We start from the raw sequence: 27,261 nt of genomic DNA, 5'->3' as shown, positions 1-27,261 counted from the left end.
TGAGGTCACCCCTCAGTCTCATTCTCTCCTAATTAGACAAACCTAAAGTTATCAGCTGCTCCTCACAGGACACTCTTTCCAGCCCTTTCACCAGCTTTGTTGTCCTCTGGAGATGCATCCAAGGACCTTCCCATCCTGAAGTGGTGGGGCCCCAGAACTCCACCCATGCTGAAGGAGAGGCTGCACCAGCTCTGAACACAGCAGGACAATCACCTCTTTTAAGCAGCTGGCGATGCTGGGTTTGGTGATCCCAGGATGGGCTTTGCCCTCCTGGCTGCTGGCCACTGCTGGCTCACACGGAGCCTCCTGTCACCAGCACCCCAGATGCCTTCCTGCAGGGCTGCTCTCCAGCCTCTCCTCTCCTAATTCACACTTGTGCCTGGCATTACTCCATACCAGGTGCAGAAACTGGCAATTCAACTTGTTAAATTTCATGCCATTAATAATTTCCCTGCTCCTATTTATCTAGGTCCCTCTGTAAGGCATCTTACCCCCCAACAGAATCAGTAGCAGGTTTCCAGTTTTGTATCATCATCAAATGTGCTAATGGTACATTTGACTCTTGGGCCCAAACAGTTGATAAACACATTGAACACAACTGACACTAGAGCTGAGCTTTGAGGAGCAGTGCTGGTGACTGGCTGCCAAGCAAATGTAGTTCCATTCACTACAACCCTTGGAGCCCAGTTTTACACTCAGCTCATCTCGCAGCTGGACAGCTTGTGCAGAAGGGTGCTGAGAAGGGACAGTATTGAAAACTTCACTAAAATCCAGAGAAACTATATCTGCTGCCTAATCCTTAATTCCAGGCAGGTGACCTTGTATTAGAAGGTTATCAAATTAGTTAAACAATCTTTCTCTTTTTGATCCTATGTTGACGGTGCCTGATGATTGCATTGTTCTTTAAATGCCTTTCAATAGTACCCAGCATAGCCATGCACACACTTGTAACTAGAGGAGTACTGAATGTATTACAGATTCTAATTTCTCTGTATCATAATTACAGTCACAAAACAGGCTTCCATTACCATATTGTACAAATGCCTACCCAGAATAACAAGAATCTTGTCAGTTAAATACAAAACACTGGGGAACATGTGTAGTATTTGACAAAGAACATCACCATCACAGTTAATGAATATTGCTAGTTTAGGAACAGAGGAAACTAGTCAGTTTCCATCCCTAATACTGAATTTAAATTAAAATTTTAGTTCATTAAATATTGCAATGGGTACAATTACACCAAAAACCTTGTAATGATGGTTCAGCAAAGGAAAAATTTGAGTATTATCAGTAAGAATATAACTTGTGAGATACATGATGCTCAGACTTTAATTTCCCAAGAGTTTATGATACGGTATTATAGACTCAGACATGGGATTGGGTGACTTTTTTTTTTAATTTAAAAAATTCTTCCCTGAAAAGTTTTTTTGGTGTATGTTTTTAATATTTAAGAGCAAGGATTTTAGTTCATTTTATTTTTCTTCATGGAAATATTACCAATTTTTTAATAGTAGATTTCATTTTTCCTGGTGGTTATTGAAGATGTAGAAGGCAGCCAATGGAATAGGTAGAACTACTGTGAAAGAAATGTTGCTCAAGCATGCAAAAACATATGAAATAATAGGCTCCATGGAGATTCTTCTCTTCTAGTGCTTACAGTGGAGTGTTGTTTTTCTCCCTGAATGCAGATAATATTTAAATGTCAGTTTTCAGTAACATTTCCATAGCAGCGGAAGGATTGGGTTACCAAATACATTTTTTCATCTTCATTTTGTTTCTTTCAATGTTTACTGCCATCCCTGATCTTCTGACTTTTGGTTAGAATGTGGTTGCTGACTCTTACAGCTGTTTTGAAAGATATAAACACTTACATACATCAGATATGTAACCTTTAGCGATAACCTGTTCTTAGCAGCTGATATAGTAATCTGACTGATGACATGGAGTTTGCATTTTGAACTCTGTTCAGGTGGAATCATAAGCCAGTTTTTACTACTTGTATTTGATTGTCTTGAATAGTTCGTTCAGCTTTGTCCTGTTTAAATAAATTTTTGTAGTTTGTCTGCCTCTTGTTTGCCGCTAATAAGATTTATACAGTGACATTTGAGTGCCCTGAAAAAATTTTTTGTCCTTAAGCTTTCCCATGAATTAACAGATAGTTTTACCCTTGCTTTCCTTGATGATGGTGAGGGAAGTATTAAGAATCAAACCAAATAAATGCAAGAGGCAGTAGCTATAAACCTGTTACAGCCCAGGCCTTCACCTGAAACCCAAGGCCTTCATCTCTACCTTTGGGTCAGCCTGAAAGTTGATAAATTGCTAAAGAAATGAGTATAGCAAGATTGTTTGGCCTATTGACAGTCATTAAGGAAGAGTGTGACAGACATGCAGAATTCTCCACTGGTGTTCCTCCAGCAATGATTTCCAGAAACACCAGGGACACTGTCTATGAACTGTGCTTTGTAAATGGCCAAACAATCATAAAGAGTCGCCTTTTGACTCAAGATTTTGCATGGAGTCTGTGTACAGTAGATCCAGTTTATCTCTGTTTTGTTCTTGTTAGACCAATATGCAGTTTTGTTCAGGCTTCTTTTTTGTGCATTAACAATGATCTTTCCAGGAATATGAGCAAAAAAGAAAAAGGAATGTCCACACAATGTCCCTACGTTTACTGCAGCTTTACCACTAGCTCTAGCCCTTCTGTCTAAATCACAGCAAGCTGAAACAACATGAGTTATGTATTACAAAGAGATCTTTCAAGTGCAGTACTACTGGTATGTTGGCAGCATTTGAATCAATGTACAGGTTTTTCAATTCTATATTTCTGTCTGCAAGTCTTGAATCTTTATAATCATAGAAGTGCCGTAATAAAGATACCATGAAGGATTTTCTCTTCCTGACACTTGTACAGTAGCACAGCATTTCTATTCAGAAAGATAGAATGGGGACACTGTTTCCATTTGCTTTCTGGCAGAGCTGTGCATGGATTAAATAGAGCAGACTGACACTCCTCTGCTGATAAGGCACAGGCACTACAATTTCCCATAGTATTATTTTGCCAGTTAGTACAATACTCCATTATTGTTTTTATCATTGTGATCATTAATGCCCAGACAATGCTGTGAGCTCTCAAGTTTTGTATATCTCATCCATTAGGAATGTTATGAGAATGTATTTTCTCTGGTACATCAAGCAAATCCATTGTTGGAATGCTTGAGGTACCAGAGAAACATAAGTCTAAAGAATAGAGAGAAAAACAAGCTAACCTGCTGTTAGCTTTTTGTTTGTTTTTCTGAGTATTACCAAGGGGCAAACCAGTATCTCTCTTAGAGTCATGTTAACAACAGGGCCAGTCTTAAGTGTGCTTGTGTAATTTTGGACCAAAACACCTAAATATCTTTTAATAAAATTTTTCCCCACTTAAATAGCACAGAGTATATAGCAAATAATCTTGATATATACTTAGACAGTCACTTAGCAGTTGCTTGCCTCAAAGACGTAATTGTTTTCCATGTTTTCTTCAGAAATCTTTATACTCTGAGGAGGAGAAAGAGAGTAAAGCACAAAACACCACTTTTTCTTTTCTTTTTTTTTTTTTGTATTATTTGCCGCACTAAATTTTTTCACTTACTACTTAGCCTTCGCTTTTTCAAGGGGATTATGGGAGGTAAGCAGGGAGCAATTTTCTCCAATTCCTGTCTGAAATTCAGGTTATTTTGTTATCAGTGATTAAATTAACGTGTATCTTAATGGGTAGGATGTGTTACCAACTGTATACGTGCTGAAGTTACAAAAGGTTTTTTGCAGTTGATATTATTGCATGGAAGTCAAGCAGTTAGCTGCTTGAGTGTTTTCTGGTTCAGGATTTACATGTACATCTGTGTGCATAAATACTGTATAATTTATATGTATATATAAAACACACACATAGATGTGTCAATGTGTTCCAAGTGCAGTGATGCCACTATTACTCAAGACAGGCTAAGCTCCTTTTGACCTCTCATTAGATTATTTAGTTCCCTTCAAGGTGTTACACACTACTGATCATTCTGGTACCAGTGGATTCATTGCTTACTTTACTCAAATTTAAAACCATAGTCTGTCAAGTAAGCAGTCCAAGCAAGCAAATGTCTAGAAGAAATATGAAGCATGACAGAAAACTTGTCTTTGATGAAAAAATTTGACTACTCCTTTGTAGTCTACCTTGTTTCTGATAGAAGAAGAAACTGTAGTCCGATACATGAAGGAGGGGGCTACCAACAGTTACAAAATAACAAAACTAAGGTTAAGACCTGCCTTCTGCTTCATGTTTGTGCTTTCTTTTTGGTCAGATAGCGCATGTGGATCCATTCTGGTGTTTGAAACTAGCCCTGCTTCGTAGATACTCATACTCTGATTCTTGCCCTAAGCTCTACCTTAAGCACTTGAGCCAGCTGGTTAATCTTACCTGGACCTTTAGGGGTCCCTCTAAGTTTGTTGTATTCTATCCCAAGTAGGTTGACAGTAGGATAGTGACAGACTTCTGTTTTCACTAGTCCTTTTTAAACAGGATTAATGAATTTGCCTAATCATGACTGGTTATACAGACCTTCTTAATTTTAATCATTCTGCTATTTGAGCTTCCTAATAGGCTGATGATCATCAAGGCAATTATCCTGTCTATAAATGGTATCAGGCACCACTTTTTTTTTTTCTTGTTGTCATGCCTGACCAGAAGCACATGGAGCTTCTCTGAGTAGAAGGACAGAAAAAAGTGATTTGCTTAGTGTTATCCCTCACTCCAAATGAGGCAGAGGCAGCATCAGCCTCTTCTTCCCCAGGGCAAGGCAGACACTGAGAGCAACGTGGATGGAAACAGACCTTGGCTGCCTTCCTGTTCCTGTGTAGTTTGTCTCTGCTTGCCAAAAGAAGCCTACCTTAGCAGGGCAGCACTGTGCTGACACCAGGTTGTTCCTCACCGCTACCAAAGGAAATGCCTCACTTGCTTGGAGACAGGAGGGAGGGGGAAACCTAATGACTTGTGAGGTTTTACAGAGTTCAAGGTCCTTCTTAGTAGCTGTAATGTTTGTTTCTCACCATGAAAGCTTAGAGCTTGCTGCTTGTGCTCATACCCCAACCTTAGCAGAGAACTGGTACTAATCTGGACATGTGATATATCAGTAGAGACTTCATGGTTAGAGGTCACTGTGTGTTTGCATAGCAGTTCACATGGCTGGCTGCATTCTCACTTGTCTTGTAGGTGGTGGGGTGGCAGAACTCCCAGAACTCCCTTCTTTAATAAGCAGGTACTGCAGAACCCTGGGTGAAAACTAAACTTGATCCAGAGCCTTCAGCTCTCTTCTCCTGTGTGATGTCACTAAATGAGATTAGTGTTATCTGTCTTCATTAGGCTGTTAGGAAAACTAGCTCATGTTGGTTTGCATAGGGTTTTGCATGTGAGAAGGGAAGGGCCTTTGTTTGCTGCAGGTGTATTTTCCTCCCACTCAGAATTGCTATTTCTGCTCTGATATAAACTTTTCTCAAGCATATAAGATGGAATTTTTTGTGGTATTTTTTTCCATCTGAATACTTGATATTCATCCCACATATGTTGACATTTGAATATAAATTAATTTTTGTAAAGTTTACCTTGTGTTTTTACCAACTACAGCCATAAATAGGTGAGAACAAAAAGCTTGGCAAAGTAATGGAGGGATAAATATTCGTAATGAAAAAGGTTTACATGTACATCTGCTTGGAATACCTATTCAAAGATGAAGAGGTATCACAAGGTGTTATCCTTGTGTCATTTGGCCATTTTTTGCTGTCTACTGCTGTGATTAATTCCTCTGAAGAAAAATTGTTCAACTTCTATAAATTTTAAAGTACACAGCCATAAAAGTGTATATAAAAAAAAAAACCCACCACTTCAAAGGCTGGGCAGCTGTTAGTCTGTGTTGCTTTCTCTTTCAAGATACTCAGCTGGAGAAAGGCCCTTGTTTTTCCAGTGCTTTTAGTTCTGGTTTCTTGGTGTTGTGATTTCTGCAGCCACTGATTGCTGTGTCTCAAAGGCTATTTGCCATGTCCTGACATTTCTCAAGCTGAAGTAGTCATCAGGGCTTCTCTTTCTGCTTGCTTGAAAATATATTTCTTCTTGCCTTACTTCATCATTTGTTGACTGATGGCCTGATGGTGCTGTTCTCTGTACTCAAGCTGGCACAATCTCATGCAGAGAAATTTGGAGGCTGGATTCAGAGGGGTGATGCACCTCATCCCTGATATAAACATCTTGTTGTTTGCACTCATTAAGAAGCATGTACCAGGGACTGCTGTGATATTTGGGTGTACTGTCAGAAGGCATTTGGACAGAGGTAGGACCAAGGCAGCAAAATCTACTCTGCTGTCCTCAGGAGGAATCAACAGCCATCACTGCTCCAACAGCAGAATTTGCAATGGGTGAATGCCTGCTCATGCCAGGATGTGGCCAGTCCCCATACTAAGATTACACCAGCTGCTGGGAGCACAAGGACTCTTGGAAAACAATCATTTTTATAGCTCAGGAAAGAATGCTCAGATGGTTTGTCCTCAAACATGGAAGCACATGGGTTGTATTTATCTTTCCCAGCTCTCATCCTGTTTGGCCATCATCCACAGGGAAGATGATGTGATTGTGTTTAGACTGACAATATGGTCTATAACAGGGCTACAGAACAGCTGAGGGAGTCTTTAAACATTGACAGCATGGTGGGAAAAAGGCATTTACCCTTGACAATTTTAAACAAAAAGTATCTTTAAAATGGGCCAGGTATCAGGAGGATAGAGGCAGGAAACCTGTCAAACAGGGGTCTTTCAAATTGCTTTCCACTTCTATCCCTGGTCCTGGCCAAAGTCTCTCTCAATGTGTCCCTTCTTGTTCACAGCATAAGGCTCTAGGTGTTTCCCTGTTGTGGAGCTCTGGAGTGCCTTGCAGGTTCTTCTCTTGTAGTCAAGGGTTGGTATGCTTGTGTAGCAGAATTTCTGTCTCTGTAACAAAACAAAGGATATAAAGGATAAACATGTAAGACAGTTCTCTGTTACTGCTTTCAGATTTGAAGTACTGCATGTCAAGATAAGTGAATTTGTTCTTCCTGTGATTTATTCTTAAGATGATAAATTAGGGTTAATAAAACTTTGAGTTCTAATAGTGAAGATGTCTTTGCAAGTAGATAATTGTTTCTGAAAAGATGTCTGTAGAAGTGAAAATTATTTAAGTTCAAAGTATTGCCACAAACATTAAACACTTCTAATGTACATCTGTCTCAGATCTAGGTGGTTTGTGAAGTTGAATGTAGCTTGTGCTTGCAGATTTGGTCAGTATAGCTGACAGTTTATCTAGTAAAGAAGAAGAATCACTCCCACAGTCAGGCATATGCCTCAAACAGATCTCTGTGATTAAGTGTGCATAGATATTTTCCAGTAAGTTGCTCGTCAACTAAGTAGGATTAGATTGATATTAAAAAGCTGGGCTGTAGGTCTGCTGTAGAGAATTAGGCACACTGGAGCAGCAGTGCAAGAGTGGTTTCAAGTTGAGCCTGTTATTAAACAACAATAGATTTGAGGCAGGATTATAACTACTTTACACAAAAAGGCCATGTAGTAAATTTGAAAGAAGCTTAAAACCTCTCTGAGGAACCTACTATTCTTTTTCTTTTCTTGCATATGTTTTCTTGTATACGGTAAGTGTACCGTGGAAACTTCTCAGAAAGTAGTTTTCTTTTTCTGTAGAACACCAAGTTTAAATAATATTGCTCTTATGACTGGAGTGTTGAAATGGAAGGATACAGGCTCTTTAGGAAGAACAAGCAGAAGAAAGGGAGGTGTCACTCTGTATGTCAGTAACCAGCTGGAGGGTGTGGAGCTACACTTGGGGATTGATAAGGAGACGACTGAAAGCTTATGGGTCAGGATTAAAGGGAGGGCAGGGACAGGTAACTTTATGGTGGGGTTTGCTACAGGGAGTCCAACTAGGAGGCTGTACAAGAAAATTGGAGGGGCTTTATTTATAAAGGCATGTAGTGATTGGACAAGTGGGAATGGAATGGCTTCAAACTGAAAAAGAGTTGGTTTAGATACTGGGATGGAATTCTTTACAATGATGGTGGTGAGGCACTGGACAGGTTACCCAGAGAAGTTGTGCATACCCCATCTCTGGAAGTGTTCAAGGCCAGTTTGGATAGAGCTCTGAGCAACCTGGTCTAGTAGAAAGTATCACTGCCTATGGCAAAAGGGTTGGAACTATATGATCTGTAAGGTATGTCCCAACCTAAGCCATGCTAGGATTCTGTGATTTGTTCCTAATACCACATAAGTAATCCTGTTACTTTAAGAAGTATGCACTAAAATATTTTAAAAGGTAGTATATGATAGTTATATGTGGCTACAAGAATCTCCCTTTCAGGAATAGGGAAGGTTCTAGCCTTGTATCATTCTTCCTTCTTCAGAGAACACCCCAGATGCAGGCTGCTTGTTTTAGGGGAGTTTTTCTTCTTGAAATTTTTCAGGTTTGTCTAAATGGAAAATATTTCTAGAGAATGACATTCAGAGTGAATTTGCTATTTGGACAAAAGGAAGTGAGCTATTTTTTCAAGAGTATTAGTCTTCACCTGAGATACAGACATTCAGATTTTTTTTTTTGTAGTGAAAGAAATTCACTCACTTTCAAACATGCTGTCTCCCCCTGCCCCAGTGATTGCACACTACATCACTGCACTGTTTTAATCTGAACCTAAAATAGGACATTGCATCATATTACCCAAAAGATTTACAGGCAGTTTGTCTATGTGTATAAATTCAACCTATTCACCCGACTGACTGCAGAATTAGCTATGGGGAATTTGCACAGAGCAGCAGAATAACCTTGGTATTGCCTTGTCTTATGGAAGGAAAAGATATCACCTTCTTAGAATTCATTTTAAAGCAATGTAAAGAAAAATTCCCAGTATGTAGAGCATAAAAGTACTACCAAATGGAGTTGATGCTGTAGTAGTTTTGGTTGTCTGTGTAGCCCCATCACATGAATTTTGAGCTTTGGCTTAGTATTATGTTAGCATAAAAGTGACCCACAGACCAAACTGTAGATTTTTAGCTACAAGACACAAAATAAGTGCTTCTCACTCAATATCCTTTCATATTCTTCATACAGAAGAATCATCTTACCCAAGAATTTAATGCCCCAAGGGATCTTTGCATGTACCTATCCTGATATCACTTGTAATGTGGATCACAAAATACCAACCAGCTTTTCCTGACTCTTCATGTGGTCGAATGCAAGTTTATGTAATTATGTGTGTGTGTATTTATGTATATTTTTAGATGTTTGTCTAATCCTGGTTTGCAGATGATATGGAATTTGAGACCAGCAATTTAGTCTACATGTTAATAATTATCCCATTTGAAAAGGTTTTCAGCTAGGGCTTTAAAAAATCTCCCTTGTTGAAAAAGCATGTCAGCCCTTCCTTGTGTTTCTAAAGTGCAGTGTAAATTCCTAGTGATTGTCTGCCCAAAGTGCAGGGTTATCTCCAAGGTTAATATTTGTGCACAATAGCAACTGCCTTTGCCTACCTTTAATATTTATTGCTACTAAATACATTGTAAAAAACTAATTCCCTTTCTTTTTTAGTACTTGGTAAATGCTAGATTTCTTCTTTTTATTTTCCCCCCTTTTAATTTTATCGGTGCATGTGTTTTGGTTTTTTAAAAATTGTTTTCCAATACCAGCATGTGATGATTCTGCATGTAGTGCTCACTTCATATGGTGATGGCTGTGGCCTAGTGCCAGCACTAAAATACATCTGAAGATTTAAGAAATAAATCAGATGATATAGTGATATACTTTGCTCTTGTCATGTGTTTTTGGCCTTTCCAAATCCATGGACTGATTAAAAAATTTCCCATTTGATTTGGCACTTGCTTCACAGCATTAGTGTAGTCAGAAGTCTACATTTGAACAAATTCCACCTATCAGCTGTTAAGAAAATCATTCAGGATAATCTTTTTGTCTGTCTAACTCAAATAATAGGTGACATCTTGAAAAAGCAGTCGTTGTTTCCTGCAATAGTAGCAATAACATGTTCTTAAAAATAAATTAGTTATAACTTTCCCAAATCATCTCCAAGTGTTTTTAATTACTTGCATTTTGTATTGTAAAATGACCTCAGGCACCAAGTGAACACATTTTTTCTGTCAAAGTAGATGGTAGATAAGTGTCGCCCCCCCCATGTAAACAGTGAAAGTCAAGATTCCTTTTTTGGAATTATGGTGGGGTTTATTTGGGCTTTGATGTCAGGAGAAATAAATCAAAGCACCAACATCAGAACTAAGCATGATTATTTCTGGAATTCTTCTAAAAGAAAAAGAAAATCCAAAAATTTTGCTGTGGCCTGTGCAGGTTTGTTAAAGCTAAATGCAGGAGAGGAAAATTGTGTTGTGGTTTTGAAATTAGGCAAAAAAAAAAAAAAAGCATTTTGAGTCCTATATAGGATATGTTGGTCTTTAGAACATTAAACAAAAAAATATGAAGCTCTAAAGCCATGGCATATCAGCGGTCGTGCATACCTTCCTGTGTGGCACAGTCCTTGATGTGTAGAGGTTAGAAATACAACACATCTTGCAGAGCTTTAAATACTACACTGGGCTTGGCAGCTTCAGAAAGTCATTCCCTTATTAGTCATCTGTCTCTGAGGCAACAGAAAAAAGTGTTCCCAATTTATATAGGCAGCTTATAGTAAAACTGCTGCTGAATTGGGGTCTCAGTTTTCTTTGTGACAGAATGGATCTGGGCCAAAACTCCTAAAAATGGATATGCTTCTGCTCTTTGTCATGGGGACAGAAAATGCCTCTAGGATTCACAGGTTACCAGGTGACAGAAAAAGTTATGCACGCATCAGAAAGGACAGCAGGGATGGAAAGGGGACAGAGCAGGGATGCACAAGGAGCATGTGAGCACAGGGAACAATACAGGAGTAGTGCTCAGGGGAGCTAACTGGCCTCTTCTGACACACATCCCTTAGAGGAATAATGAATATGTTCCTCAGCATATTAGTTTAATACATGTCAGTATACTCTTATAACCTTACTCCAATCTCATGTCTTAGGTATCTAATTTTAGCTGCTGTTTTCTCTGAGAAAAGTTATGTAATAGACTTCATTTTGAATGTTGTTTGGGGCAACCTACACTCACACTTTTTTGTTCATGCTATAGAGTACTTTATTGCCTTAATGGAAGGACTATGAAAATAATTTCTTCCAGCATTGAATCAAGTTGCATAGAAAATTTACAAAATTTTGTCATCTTTTTGTAATTGTTTTACAATTAATTTTTCTTAGTATATGACTGAATACCTTATCATGCTTTGTTTTGTTGCTTGCATGCTACTGCATTTCTGGTACTGTAGCCAATCTTATACAAATTACATGTCTTGTGCCTGCCCTCAAGAGAAGCCCCAGGTACCCTGTGCATCAAATTCTCTTGCAACTGCTTTGGGTTCATCTTCCTCCACCTAAGAAGTCTCAGGGGTGTCTTGAGTGGATAGTGTGTTTTATCCTCTACCAATTTTTCCAGCAACATTTTGAGGACTTGAGGCATTTCTCAGAAGGTGAAGCATGAGAAGTGCACTTGGTTGTGCTGATTTTGAGAAGGCAGCAGCCAATGCCCCATTAAGGGGAAGGGAAAGGCCATGAACACTGCTCATGACAGGAATGAAGTGTGTAGTTTCTTGGAAAATGAGAGGAAAGGGAAGCAAATCGAGTAGGCTTTGGCAATAGTCCTAAACAGGCTGAGGAGGAGAATTAGTCACATTAATGATTAATGATAGCAAAGCTCATTCAGCTTGAAAAGTACTTTCTATAAGTGCTAAGTGCTGGCATTAAAAATGTATGCATTTTCGTTTTAATCCACACTTGGCATCTGCAAATGGAGTGGAAAGGGAAGAGCCAGCAGTGTCATTATAGCAGCACTAATACCTCACTACAGCTGAAATCACAGCTTGCCAAGGCACACAGCCTGGGGTCTGGGTCTTGCAGAGCTCAGTCTGTTGGGGTTAGTAATATGGGTTCTCCTAAAGTGTTCCAGCATCTGCCCTGCAGAGCTCCAAGTGAAGGCTTGGAAACCTTCTGCAAGTCAGCATCTACTAAAGAAACAGTTGTCCTCATTAAACCCCTACTGGGGAAGACAAAGACTATGTGTGGTCTGTCATACATGGATTTCTTTGCACAATTAAAAATTTTATAAATATCAATTATCTGATCTCTGTTTTTCTTTTCCAAAAAAATTGACCTGCGTTCCCTAATGTGTGGGAGACACAGAGAAAGGGAGCTCTAGCAGAAATGATTTGTCGTGCTATCAAGGTGGTGGCAACTTGCCACCAGAAATGCTGTGGACCAGAGCAGCTGAGATAGTGTGGGCAGGAAGTACAGTCTTTGCCGCAATCAAGCCACGAGAGGTAAAATCTAAAATACTTTGTTAATAGAGGTGTCTGAAAGGAGCTGTATAGTCAAATGGAGAGGCAGAAGAGAAAGAGTAGAGGTTTGAAGTCTGAACTTTAACAGCTACAAGCCGCATACCTGAGGGTTAGGCTGAACGGTGCTTGTTGATGGGCTATTTTATTGCACAGGGTGAAGGAATAAGCAGTTTGGTGTAATGTTGTATTTTATTTGAATGGTATGCTCTGTCTCACCCCTCCAAAATGTATGGTATATTCTAAGCCTGTGGTCCTGCCCTGAACCATCATGTATCTGTAATCCCATTGGCACAAGTCTGATTCTGCACACACTTTGATTTTTCCCTCTTAAGTTATGAGGGGGAGATCAGTCTCCCTCTTGGCCCTTCTCCTCCTCTCCTGTCCCTTCCCTCCCCCAATAAACCCTTATTTAATTAGCACCCTCAAAAGCCATGTGGAGCCTCCTTGCCTGCCTGCTGCTACCAGCGAACTCACAGCTGAGGGGGACCTCCGGGGACTGCCTGGGGTGTCTGTCCCTCCCCCAAACTAACTAGAACAGTTTGGGAGAAGCAGTTTTGTGCTCTGATCTGAAGTTAGGCACACCAGCCTTGCCACAGTCAATGCAGCCCTTTGCTTTCCGAGGCTGGTGGTTAGTCAGCAGCTGAATACCTTTAGCAATGTCTAGCAATGGTAGCTGAAATCCTTGTTTTGCCAGTTTGCTGCAGAGTGTGTAATCCTTCTTGCCTCCCACACAGCTGTATGCTGAGCTGGTGTCATATCTTCATTTTACTCTACTGATGGTCTAGCCTCACTATTCACACATCTGCAAACAGAGTTAGGGACCTCGTTGTGTGATTATTTCCAGTTTGCTTGTGCCAGCTGAGCACAGAGGCAGGGTGAGAACATCACAGGCTGCCCCATCCACTGGGAAGCAGACCTCATCTGCTCTTTCTGTGTAGCACTGGGCTGGTAGAAGCTGCATGGTAGCAGCAGAGAGCAGGGTCTCTTCATCACTCCCCTGTCTTCCCAATAGACACCTATGCATTAGCTCTCAGCTTGATGTAGGAAGGATGGAGGTGGAAGGGAGTTGCTGGTCATCAATAACAAGTTTTAATCTTAATTTGCCCTTGGTCAAAAATATACACATTTCTTCTCTGCTTTGTTGACAGCCATGCTGTGCACTGCTGTGCTAGAGGCTGCATTTGCATTTATGAGTGGGTAAAATGCTGTGGTTGCTAGGGGAGAAAATTATTAGTATTACCAATATTTATTATTTGGTGCCCATGGAAACTGTAGTTCTTCAGGGAGTCCTAATTCTCACATTTTTCCTTTTTGTGGAAAAGTTACTTCTTTAACCATGAAGTTCAAATAGTTATTTTCCAAGAATAGATGTCAAAATAGTCAACTCCCTTTGTGTTCTACTATGCTTGACAGATGTCTGTCTGAGGGGAATTACTGCTTACTAAGATATGTTGTGGCTTCCAGTCACACAAATTTCTCTAGAGTGTGGTTAATCTAATGGTATCATGGAGGTGTTTTATTGTTTTTTCTGCCTCTGCATCCTCTTTGATTTGTTCTTTCCCTGCTGTTATTTTTTTAAATTTGCTGCATATTTTAAATTGATGAAGAACTATTTGGTTAATTTTGGTTTAAGTGGTCTTAGAAGTTTTTTTCAACCCAAATGATTCTATGATTTTGGTGAGGAAATGAACTTTCTGTTTTCTACTTAAAGGTATAACTGTGGCAAAAGCTATGAACGTGGCTCATGGCTGTAAAACAGACACAGTAGTGCCTGTTTTTTAAAAGTTTAAGTTCTTCAGATTTTCAGTCTAAAGCTGTTAAAATACTGAGTGATTAAACCTTGGCAGAATAGTTAACTCAGTGTTTGGCTCTCTTACAGTGCCTAAAACAGTATGTGGAACTTCTGATCAAAGAAGGTCTAGAAACAGCAATCAGCTGCCCTGATGCTGCCTGCCCAAAGCGAGGTCATCTGCAAGAAAATGAGGTACACTCTTCCTGCAAAGAGGGTGTTTTCTTTTCTGTACAGGATGTTTAAATCTGTCTTGCTTTTTATGTTACATCTTCATTGTTGACAACATATGTTTTTATTAATTCTTCAAAGGTCAAATACTCTGTGTGTTTAAAATTTCTAGATTATTACTGTTCCTAATTGGAATTTTTTCTTCTTTTCCTTTTTTCAACAGATTGAGTGCATGGTTGCATCAGAAATCATGCAAAGGTATAAGAAACTACAGTTTGAAAGAGGTAACATTACCCATTGAAGGCTGTGAGAATGGGTTTGTTCCAGAGCAATCCTATAAATCGGAATCTATGCATATGTTCTTGCAGTAGCATTGTGCGTTAATTGGTTGGTCATCAGAAAGAAAAACCCCAAAACCTAAAAAGTAATTGCTTCTGTTCTTGCCTACATGATTCCCAGAACTGCAGCACTCTGGGAATAAACTAAGGAAAGAAAATTGCTATGTATTACATTCCTAAATAACTGAGGGAGTGACTTCTATTTTGAGCTTTGCTGTTTAAGTTGACTACTAGTATTGTAGGGGCTGGAGAGAAATACTGACCTGTTTCACAGAGCCAAGATTATCTCCTGGGTCAGCATTTGGTACAGAATTAATGAGCATGTGTGTAATGATACAAACACATTAAGAGAACATAAGCTGACTGTGTGCCTGTGGAGATGTGGAATGGTGTGGCCATAGAGAATTTACAGTAAAGTTTTGCTGGGGGCAGGATCCAACCTAGAAACCACTGCAATCATTGGTAAGTTTTTATTGCCTTCACTGGGCTTTGAAACATGAAATTAATTATCTGTAAGGAGCATCCAAGAAAGAGATAAAACTGTGGCTTATGCTGTTGTTAATCATGTGGTTACATTAGGATAGAGGTCAACTTGAAATAGGTTCCTACTGGGCAAGATATTGTAAAAACACTTTCTGGTGGGTTTAACTGCACAGTATACACGGTATTTAATTTCAAATACAACTGAAAAAATGCATCTCATTATCAGAACAAGTTTAGTTCAGTGAATGAAAGTTGGCAATTAATTGAGACTCATGAAACTCACTTTGGTTTGGTGCCTGTTTGCAAAGCAGGCCAGATTTGTGTCAATGTGAGTCATATAAATGAAAAAGCTCCTTTTGAAAATTTGTGTCTTCAAATGCCCTGCCAGTCAACCTCAGCTGAAATGCATTGTTATGGAAGGCTGATCTTGTATCTGCCTTTGAATCTGGTTCTTTTATGTCCCTTTGCAGAAGTGCTTTTGGATCCATGCCGGACTTGGTGTCCATCCTCTACGTGCCAGGCAGTTTGCCAGCTCCAGGAATCAAGCCCACAGGACCCTCAGCTGGTCCAGTGCAAAGTGTGTGACATTGAGTTCTGCTCTGCTTGCAAATCTAATTGGCATCCGGGTCAAGGCTGTCAAGAGAGCATGCCAATCTCTTTTCTTCCAGGAGAAACAAGGTAAGATATTACAAAAGATTAAGTATTTAGAAGCTAAAAACTCAAAGAGGCATTTTCCTGAGGTTTTGTTCTAAAGCTGTTTCCTTCACTTAGTTGTTCCTGTTCTTTTAATGCTGTATTCTCAAACTGAGCAGCTCTTGGCAGAATTTTTGCCAGAATTCCCAGCAAAGCACAAAAGAGCTGCTTGAGCTTTTGGCCTTTTGCCCCATTGGGGAAAATATGACATCCAGGCAGCTCATCAGCTTCCCCTGAGAGATGATCTTGTTACTGCTGCTCTCCTGGACAATGTGAGAGTCGCTAACATAATGCCAGACAGTGATTTTTAGGATACCCTGTCAATCATCCCCTCTGCTGCACATTTGCCATATGATCTTAAGTTCTGTTTCAAGTGGTGTCTGGTGGTAAACTGCAGCCACTGAAGAAAGACCATTGTGCATGTGTTCCACTTAATGTCTGAGCTTTTTCAAAGATTGTGTTGCACTCCAAGACATCATTAAAGCCCTGTCCAACCTTGGACTTAGTTACTCGTACCTTGTCTTCTTTCAAGTTTTGCTGTAACAGATCACTAGCTAGGATGCTGTCATGATGAGTTCCTGATCAAATAGACTAGTTTTGGCACATGCATTTGTGTGTGCATGACAAGAACTGAAGGTTGCCAAATTTCATGGCAAGGTAACAAACTTTATCTACTTTTGCATAGTATTTTGGTTGCTTTTAGTTTTTATTCCATGCTTTTTTTTTTTTACTCCACCGAGTAAAAATAAAAATTGTTTTTTCATTATTCTGGAGCATAATGGGCCTGTTAGCAGCATTAGGAGTTTCATATACATTTTATGTATACAAAGCATTTTTTTCTAGTACAGTCACCCCTAGTGTTAATAATTAGTGTGTGTCCTTTTACCCTGCTATTGGGCAAATCAATCAGTCATCAGTCCTGTTTTGCAGCAAATTGTTGATTCTCCATCGGTCATTCTTGTATCTCACAGTGGCAGTAGCCGTAGGATTTACATTTTAGTTCTTAGTGAGCATAAAACATCCATATAGTAGAAATCTACACAAGAGAAATAAAAATTGTTCCACTGTTTCAACATTCCTCTGTGTTGTGCCCATTATATCAGGGGATATCTGTGGTTTTGCATACTTGTGCAAGAACAGTCAGTGGCAACCCTAACTCATGAGCAGTGGCTTATTAGGAGTCTGTCAACAAAGACAAAGTTTAACTGAAAGAACAACATGTGGCAAAACCTTATTGTTCTTGATTGGAGGGAAACTCCTAGGAGGATTCTTAAGGAGGGCACAGACAAGTCCTCTGTCCCTGGTACCCCAGTCTAAAGGGATGTGATCTGGGGTTATTGTGCAATCAAGGGATTGTTTCTTCATCTGAGAAAGAAAGGAGAGAAAAGGAAAATAATCTAGATGTACAAAATATTTAGGTGTGAGCTACCTGCTGCTCATCTGGTACATTACAGAAGAAAGCTGTTTAATATCAGTTAGTATCATTACATCACAAAAAAGCTGGTTTTTACATGGTAAAGAAAATATCCTAGCTTTTATGTAGACACTGTAGTCATTAAACAGCTATTTCTAGAGATATATTTGAAAAGTAGTGTACAGGCATAATATCGGAATAATAAAATCACTTGAACTCCTGAATCTCTAGTAATTTCTTTTTTTTTTTTAAACAAAAAAAAGCAGGCTTGCCCTCATAGCACAGTTCTTAAACATTCTTTTCTAAACTGACATGATCATGCATTTTACTAATTTCTCACTCTCTCCCACAGTTCAGTTTTCAAAATGGAAGATGATGATGCTCCAATCAAACGCTGTCCAAAGTGTAAAGTTTACATTGAACGAGATGAAGGCTGTGCCCAAATGATGTGTAAGAATTGCAAGCATGCCTTTTGCTGGTACTGTCTGGAATCTCTTGATGTGAGTACATGCCACACACTCTTGGCTCTCAGAAGCTTAGAAGTTCATTGCTTTGCTATCCAGCTGTCTCTTTAATCAATTAAATAAATAGCTCACTATCTTCTGGCCGTAACACACCAGAGCTGGTGCTGAGAATTTGATAGGATTTGTATCCTCTGTTTTACTTGTCTGACCTGTGTGAATTTAGCATTTGGTCTGAGTCAGTAAATAATTATTGAAAAATAAAATCTTACGACAGTAATTTGTTTACAATCTTTACATGGCACCTAACATGGGGAAGGGTGTTGCTTTTTTTTTTCCATTGCTGACTTTTCAATGTTGCCTTTCTTGAAGGCATTAGAGTATGAGATTAGCAATGCTCTTAGTCTGAGGATGTTTAACAAACTAGATGTGGTATGTCACTAGCAGTCTAATTTGTTTACCATTCATTGTATTCTGTGGGACAAGAAATAGATCTGACATAGGAGAAAGAATACAATGTTCTCCCAACAGCAGGAATTTATTGGTCTATAAGCTGCTACTCTCATATGTTTATACTTTTTAAATCAGCCTGTTATCATGCCCACGGATCAGAGTATATACAATACACAACATCTGTTTCCATGTCATCAGTTTTACTTTATAACTTTGTTAACAATAGCAAAGGAAATTAGGTTCCTGAGAGCTACTCCAACTATTCAAATCTTGTGGTTGTTCCATTTGAATACTTTACTAACAATCCTGAAGTCACAGGCTTCTCGCACGCTCTCACAGATGCAAAAGCAGTGTTGCCTTAGAACTAGGCCTGCTATCTTGTCTGGTTTGTGAGAGGCTGACAGAATTGATAGGGATGTAATAGCACCAAAATCTGTCATTCTGTTTGTCATTCTGTTCTTCAGCTAGATAAAGGAACCAGCTTTGGGAAGACTCCAGCACAAGTACTGATTTTCCTTTGCCCTTGCTATATGTGTGTAAAATAAATGCAGTGGTCAGCTTACCTTCTTGGATTCTCTTGCTATACTTCATGCTAGCATTTAAATATGCAGCTTGGGAGAAAAATTTGTTATATATCTATAACACACACCAAACAAACCTGCTTGTGAAGACACCTAACTATAAACAAAGCACTTTCGAAAGGTTGAACATGGCCATATCCACTTGCTTTTATCTTCCTGTGTGATTCCTGGGTTTAAGTTGTCAGGATATAGTGTTTTGTAACTTGAACTTCTGTTTATTGCCTACCTTCTCATTTAATATTTGTAGGATGATTTTCTCCTTATACATTACGACAAAGGACCTTGTCGAAACAAGCTGGGGCACTCCAGGGCATCTGTTATCTGGCACAGGACACAGGTAAAGCTCAGATCTTTGAAAGTTCTCTACAGGCCTGCTAATGTCATAGTTCCTCATTTTAACTCCTTAGGATAAATTCTGTGCCAAATGGTAACTGATTTTTGTAGCAGATAAAAAGAGGGCAATAGCTTGGAGTAAACAATTAGTTCTCCTAGAGAAGGTTCTCCTTGGCAAAATGCCACTGAGAACCAGAAAAGGTATGTTTGCAGAGCCAGTTCAATGCCAGTTCAGATTGTTCTCACTGAACTTGGAGGATAAACTAGGTTGCCACTGTCAGTATTATTTACAAGGAAGCTCTTCCTGCAAGGCATTTTTAGCTCTGGATCCAGAACTGGAAATGAATTAACCTGAATACAAACATTATCTTGCTATGGTCTCTATCTGACTCTTTCCTGTTGGTTGGATAGAAAGAACCCTGAAGGTTTATCAGTAGTTTCAAACACAGATTCAAACTGACAATTGCAGAGAGTGTGGTTATACCTTATGTAGTCTAGATTCAGTGTTGCTAGACTCAGCAAGAATGCTAGTAATAAAAGAGCTCTCTGCAGCACTTTGATGCATGCAGTATAAATGCTAATGTGTGACTTGGTCCAATCTACCGCCTTTACAGTCACTTCAGAGATAGGGGGACATCTGCATATCTGAGTCATCTCTTTCTAAATTAACTGTGTGCCTAGAAAAACCTACCTTAGCTTGAGACAAGGTACTTTTCTTGAAGCTGAGATTTCTTTCTGTGTGAGCATAAACTCCAAGTTTATAGAATAATCATCAAGTCTGGATAAGCAACGAAACTGAAATAAAAGGAGAAGGATCTTGCCCCTCTCACCCACCACCACTGGGTGTCTTGAGCTGTGGACTGGCTTTTGCTTGGATTAGCCAATGGTATCTCAGGAAGTGTGTGGGTACAAGAAGTTTACTTGTTAAACCTGTAGTATGAGGTGATTAATCTGATATTTAGCATCTGTTCTAAGCCACTGCAGTTCGTGCAAATATGTTTGATATATGGAATGTTTGATCTGGCTATTATTGAGAAAGAAGGTGATAATTCACTACTAGTCAGGATGTAATTCTGCTAAACCCACTGAAGCCAAATCAACACTGCAATTGTTTCCTTATGTTAGCTTTGAGTAAGTTGTTAAGGTTCTTCTTAGATTTATCCAAAGCAAATTGAGGTGAGTCTTTGGTTTGTTGTTTGTGGGTTTAAAAAAATATTTGCTTTGGCCAGAGAAAATGGCTTGATGCCTAGTAGGGCAGAAATTTCTTCAGAAGAAAAAGAACCAAGGAAAAAGTAAGTTAAGTAATAGTCAGCAGACAGTTTTACTTAAAGAAAAAGAACACACATACACACACATGCAAAACCACACCAAAAATCAAAAACAGCAAAACAAAATAACTGAAACTTGATTTCTTTGATGGCATATTGAGGTTGAAAGGAGGGTGTAAATAGATGTTTTATATTAATTACCAGAGTCAGTCTGGTCCATGGAATTGCTGGCTTCTAGCTTGGCTCTGTCTGACCAGTGCACTCAGTATGGGTTGCAAAGAGCACCGTGGCAGTGGTGCAGCTCCTGTTTTTTAAAGACAAGAATTTAACTTTAGTTTCTGGGAAACAAATGCAAAGATTTGTAGAAGTTGCATCAGATTGCCAGCACCACCGAAAAAAGCGAATGGGTTATGAAACGTGCCCACCTCTGAAGCTGGAAAAGGGGTTGCTGCTGGGATGGAATGGCTCGGGCGAGGCCGCAGGGGCTCCCCGTGGCCGGGAGCAGCAGCCGGGATGCCGGTCCCGCCGGGAGCGCTGTCCCACAGCGCCATCTCCCGCGCTGCCCAGCCCCACAGCCGAGCGCCAGATCGTGACACCCGGTTATCCGTGGCCAGCAAAAGTGCTGTGCCGTGGCTAATTTAATATTTGCCAGCTAATTGAAGTGGCGTATCTAGCCCTGACTAGAAGAATCCTTAATGAGTGCTGCCCTCTAATTTCATTTTGCCTTCTGCTGTGAGGTTTTGCTATTGCATTAGCACTCCACTCTTTCCATCATTATTCAAAATTATTCACAGACACTCTCATATGAATAAATCTAAATTGTTCTCTTAAATAATTTGTGGGCATATCATTGCAGCATCACTCTTACAGTTGCCCGTGGCAAATGGGAAACTTTCTCAGGCGATGAAGCTCAACTTGAATGTTTCTTAAATAATTTTCCAAATTTAAGCTCTGTAGAAATTAACTGCTTTGTCACACTGACCAGTTAGTAAGTCTCATGCTGGGAAAGAGAAAGTCAATGAAAAAGATGCACTTAGAGTTAGATCATGTGCCCTGAAGCAGCAGCATGAGCTCAGGTCTGACTGCAAAAAGCCATTGCCTATGCAGCGTCCTCCTATAGTCCATGGTGTTAGTAATCTGTGATTGAAATTCCCAAGCTTGAGTGCATGCTGGTGGGGCATTGTGGGGTTCTTCTCAGACTCTCTGAATACCTCCAACACCTTGACTAATTCTTCTTGAAGCTTTCTTCAGAAAAAAGGGAGCACCTGAAAGTGGAAGTCTTTTTTAGCCTTGATTTCAATGTTTAGTATATAGGTTTGATCAAGAAAAGAAGTAGTGATTTGCTTCATTAGTTGTTTGAGATATAAGAAAACTCAAAAAGGCAAATAGCCATCTGCATCACCTTGTGTGGTGAAACAGAGTTCTGTGGCACAGTTCTGACAGGAGCCATAAGACATGAACATTTACACTACTTTCACTCACATCTGGTCACAGGAGCTGACTGTAGTATACACATGGGGAGTTCTGGCTCTGATAAGGTCAGTGGCATTTGCTGAGGTCTTTTTGATGAACACAGATGATGCAATGGTGTCGCAGACACAGAATCTAGGCAATGCTGTCCCTGACACAATGCTATCCCTTTCTCTTACAGGTGGTAGGCATTTTTGCAGGATTTGGTCTTCTACTTTTGGTGGCCTCCCCTTTCCTTCTACTTGCTACACCATTTGTTCTGTGCTGCAAGTGCAAATGTAATAAAGGAGATGATGACCCTCTACCTACCTAGACTGAGAGAAGATTGGACTCATCACAACATGTTTTGATTTCATTGTTGCTGTTATGTTTCCCTCTTGCACTTACATTGCTGTAGCCTTACTTGCCCCATTCTGCTTTTTGTTGACACAGTCTTGATTCCAGGAACTGTTGTTACTACTGTTGTACAGATGACTTGATAACAGACAAGGAGAGTAATAGAAGGCAAGTTTTGTGCTAAAGGGAGACTACAGACCAGGGTAGCTATCTGAAATTAAGAGATGATACTGCTAAAAATAATGCAAAAGGTTGGTGCTGCTCTGCTGGTGGACTGGGGACTCTACTGAATGACATCAGCAAACCAAGCTGAGAAAGCCTACAAACTTCTGCATATCTGTTTGCTTCCAAATTTGGTGTCTTATTCCTGCATATGTTTGAGTTGACTGTCATTTAAATCTGATAGTCTACTTTGTGTGACTTTATTACACATCTGATTTTGTTAAAGCCATCACAAAGTCCTTTTTAGTACCTATTTTTTCCAAGTATAACAAAATTAGTAAGGTGCATATAGGCCATCCTATGCCTTTCTTGAAATCTGGGGAGGATCAGAGGGACAAAGTTGGTCCTGCTGCCTTCCACAAATTTTATAAAGTCTTATAAGAAATTTGTTTGATTAAAAGCTACATTTTAAAATTAATTGATGAAGCTGTAAGGTTGAGTGGTGACACAAACCTGCTATTTAATCAAGTTTCTTTTAAAAATACAGTGATGGTATTGCTTACCCCTGGACCACTAGTGTTTTTCTGAATTATTTTTTGCTATTGTTTAGGGTTCTGCTACACTTATAGGGCTATGTAACTTTTAATCCAGGTATCTTAATCTTTTTTATAGATACATAGATATATATATATATATAAAATCCTATTTAAACCAAATGTGTAAATAGCTGTGCTATTGAATTATTTTGGAAATTCAGAATAGCTTGCTTCTGTCTTTAGGACAATTAATAAAAAATACAGGACTAACTTTACTGTTTAGCAGACTTTTGGGTTATCAATGAGTCTTTCCTTTTAAATACAAAAATACATCATGGTTATCCATGTAGTTAATATGAAAATGCCTGGGATATTTGTGGAAGTTGTGCTTTGCATTTATAAACTACTTAGCCCATTTTCAGAGATAGTATTGTATAATATGTGGTGTATTGTGCTAATAACAATACTGTGACAAAATAAGTTTTTATTTGAAAACTAATCACTTGATAGTTTTTCATAATTCAGTGCTCTGTTTTCAGGGTAGTAAAGTGTGCTATTCAACATACTACATCATTGAGGTTTCTCTTTAGAAATTTTGTTTTGAAAACCATTTTGCTCTATTTTAAAGCCAACAAGAATTTGACTAATAACTTCTTGCCATTAAATGTGAAGCATTTGTGTATGTCTGTAATATGAAGGAAAACATTCTTTTGATTGGCTTGAGGACTGAAGTTTTATTGCATTTTTTCTTCATCATTTATTTCTGCCATTAGCAATGTATTGACATGGATGAATATCTTGAAGCCAGGATAACTTTACACTGAAAATGTCTTAAGATCCTTAAATGTATCTGCTTCTGGCTGCTGTCACAGGCTGGGAATGTTTTCATAGCTCAGCCATCAAAAAATTACTCTTTATTGGCTTTTGGTTTACACTGTGTATTTGTTAAATAAAAATATTGTAGGGCACAATTTTGAAAAGGCCAATTTCTTTTTATAAAACTATTCTTCTCCCTTATCTTCCAAGTTTAGTGCTAACCAAATTCAAACTGTATCAAACCATAGATTTTAACTCTCATAGATTGTCTGCAATTCACTTACTTGGTTTGATTTTAATGAGTTATTCACATTCTCTGTAATGTGAATAAAAAGGATAGCTTGTTTCCAGCAAATCTGAACTCATGATATCTTCAGATTGTTTATGGCAATGCACAGTTCAGATCTTTTGTTATCTGAGTATCTTCAGTATTTTGGCTATCTTGGTTATTAAAAATTGCTTAATTGTTCAAAAATACCTGTAGGGAAGCCTGGTAGTGCATTTGATCCCTGTTTGCCAGCTTCCAGGGATGTGTGAAGCACTGCTGAGTTCAGCAGGCAGGGAGCTGCTTCTCTCCTTCTGGCATCAGCTCAGTCCATTTCCCAGAGGGATCCCAAGCCATGCACCTGAGTTATCCTGAGTCATACCTTCACTGTCTAGAATTAGTGGAAACCCTTCTGCAAAGGACAGCTTCCTGAAGGTTAGCTTGAGCTATGGCCCTTCCTCCCTGGCCCTGTACTCCTGTTTGACTGGAGAAAAACCTAGACAATAGGATGTAAAGACTTCATGGGTTATTAAATTTCTAGTTGGAGCACTGAGGGGTTTTGCTGTATTGTGGCTGTGACTGATGACGAATTCTCCTACTGGGATCATAGTGAACAGGAGAGATTCACTGGCCTGTGAACAGTATTGAGTGTCCTGGTGTGAGGAGGTTTATTTTCTCTGTGCCTTTCTTAGAGAACGTATGTTGAAATACAGCAAAGCTTGACTTTTCCAAAGTGCTGTGCGGCCAGTTAATAATCTATGTTGGAATTATTGAATTTCCAGATTTAAAAGCAAAAAGAAAGATAAGTTCTTTGCAAATACAGAAATTTAAAAATTATAATTTATAATTGATACTCACAGCTAACATTATATGCAATCAGAAAACTGTGTCAGTGTATCTTTGATCTCAACATACTTGAATTGCTACTGGTGATTTTTATGACACAGTTCTTGTTTCACATCCCAGCTGTTGGAATAGACTATATGCCTACATATATTTACCAAATACCCAGTCTTTTCAGGTTTGCTAAATGTCATTCCATCTGTATTCTCGGGGATTTTTTTTGCTTGTTTTTATGGTTGCTAATATTATTATTATTACTGTTATTATTTTTAATGCTGATTTGGTTCCAAAGTAGCAACTTTTCATGGTGATATATCAAGGTGCTTTTATGTTACAGCTTATGTTGATACTGTGACATTTAATACCCCAAAAACTCAATTGTAAATACATAATTTTAAGCTCTGACATTTAAACCCCCTGCCATGGGAAAAAGAATGTTTGTTTCTTTGTATTTTCAAATTAAAATCTGTTACAGCAGCTATGGCTTTTTGGATTTGCACCAGAAAAATAAGTATCACAGCATGATTTCTGCTGCATTTTTATGGTTATGCTATTATTTAGGGGGTTTGTATTCACACAGAATCATAGAATATTCTGATTTGAAAGGACCCACAAGGATCAAGTCCAGCTCTTGAGTGAATGATCTGTTCATAAATGCTGTTTAATGGAGTTTGTACCAGTACATCATCTGCATGTTCTTCTGGGGTGTCATGTGGTGTCACGTCTCGGGAGTGTGAACCCACTCCAGAGGCTGTGCATCTCCCTAGCCTTGCCATTAGCTGGGCTGGAGCCAGTCCTGAGAGAGATCAGGAGCACAGCCCACTTCATCTTCCATGGTGGTAGTGTTGGGTTTTGCCCTGTGACATTGGCCAAGTCACTTACCGCCTTTTATCTCAATTTAACCATCTTTTAACTGAATGGACCAGTGTTTACCTCAGGAGAGCTGTGAGGACAAATTCATTGGTTTTGAGGCTCTTGAAAAGATTGTGAATGATAAACAATTATATATAAAAGATTACTGTAGTTTTATGTTAATATTTCAGTTTTATTCATGTTGGCATTCATCCTGAAGCCTCCTACTACTGACTTTAGCATGTCAAGAATTTAGGATACTTTCCCCCACATACTAAGAAGCACGATCTTTCTTCAGATACTCTGGTGCATAAATTAGGCAAAAATCCCAAATAAAAGCAGACTGAATCAACTCGCAGTTTACAGCTGAGCTCCTGACATGCAGAAAACAATCAAAATTAGTGAATACCTCTCATTTATGGAGCTGACAGGATAAAATATCCATAGGTGAGAAAAATACGAAGTGTTTTATTTTAAAAATTGTTATGGGCAGGAAAGATTTGAATGAAGTTCTGTGCATTTCATCTGTAGACCTTTTACTGTATAGGAATAAATATTTTTAATGCAGGCCATTATCATTCCAGTGAGGTGCAGCATGCATAAACCTTTTTGCAGGTTTGCTTTTTTAAAACCAAAGTTTGTACATTTTATGTACATAATCTAAAAGCCTGAGGAAAACAAGTAAATTACAGTTGTTGATGACAGTGATACTAAGGACATCAAAAAAGCCTGTATCAGCCCTTAATTGCTAATGCACTTGTACTAAGTAAGGCATGCTGTTTGTGTTTAGAGCCCTGTGGTCTTCATTATTGCTTTGATTTGTGTATATCTTACAAGAATTCCAGGAACATTAGGTACAGGTACATGGTACATAACTGAACCTTTCTTGATCATTTTATTATGATGTATTTTAAACTTGTATAGGGATAAGCATGAAGGAGTCATGCATATGTATAAATAATGTATTTGACCAGTGTAAAAATAGTTCTGTTGATGTATTTGAAATGTAAGTGCATTTTGTGCCACTAACACTGTGATGTATAAAGGAGCTGTTGAATGCCTTTTAATGTGGTGTTTTGTACTTTGAATCATATTGGAGAGTTTAATTTGTAATTTCAATAGATATTTTAAATGAATGTGTTTCCTGTGATTCTTCATAGTGACTTTTCCCTGTGCTTCTCTGCCTCTCAGGCTTTTGGAGAAAGCACAGCCTGCGGCCTGGAGACCTCCTGCCACAATTCTGGACATAATTGTGGTTTCTGACTCATCATCTCTCAGCTTAACTAGAAGAGGGAATCTGAATATCTCTAGTTTGATGCACAGCTGGATCCTTAATCCGGCTCCAGTTGTAGTCCATGGATGCCTGCTCTTGGCAGGTGAACGTGCTGCCCCAGGGATCACTCTGAGGTGTGTGTATGTTCTTGCTCCATGGGTTTAGGTCTGGTGCAAGTGTCTGTGAGCAGCTGGTACTCCCCCTTGTTGGTGTGGAAGAGAAACTTAAAAGTAAAGCCCAGTCTC

The 27,261-nt window shown here is 39.0% G+C and overlaps 1 protein-coding gene across 4 annotated transcripts in view; it reads left to right on the top strand.

The window, feature by feature from the left end:
- Positions 1-26,879, top strand: part of RNF144A (ring finger protein 144A) — a 61,706-nt gene extending 34,827 nt beyond the window's left edge. For all 4 annotated transcript variants that reach the window (XM_064412007.1, XM_064412010.1, XM_064412009.1 and 1 more), the window contains 6 exons: positions 14,359-14,463; positions 14,663-14,723; positions 15,731-15,938; positions 17,720-17,867; positions 19,110-19,199; positions 22,115-26,879. In XM_064412007.1, coding sequence (XP_064268077.1) covers positions 14,359-14,463; positions 14,663-14,723; positions 15,731-15,938; positions 17,720-17,867; positions 19,110-19,199; positions 22,115-22,246 — 744 coding nt within the window. In that variant the 3' untranslated portion in view covers positions 22,247-26,879. The remainder of the gene's footprint in view (positions 1-14,358; positions 14,464-14,662; positions 14,724-15,730; positions 15,939-17,719; positions 17,868-19,109; positions 19,200-22,114) is intronic.
- The last annotated feature ends 382 nt before the right edge of the window (positions 26,880-27,261 follow it).

This window comes from Passer domesticus, chromosome 3, assembly GCF_036417665.1.
Source record: "Passer domesticus isolate bPasDom1 chromosome 3, bPasDom1.hap1, whole genome shotgun sequence".
In the NCBI taxonomy this organism is placed as follows: domain Eukaryota; kingdom Metazoa; phylum Chordata; class Aves; order Passeriformes; family Passeridae; genus Passer; species Passer domesticus.
Note: the sequence above shows the minus strand (reverse complement) of the source record. Positions and strands in the feature narration are given on the sequence as shown.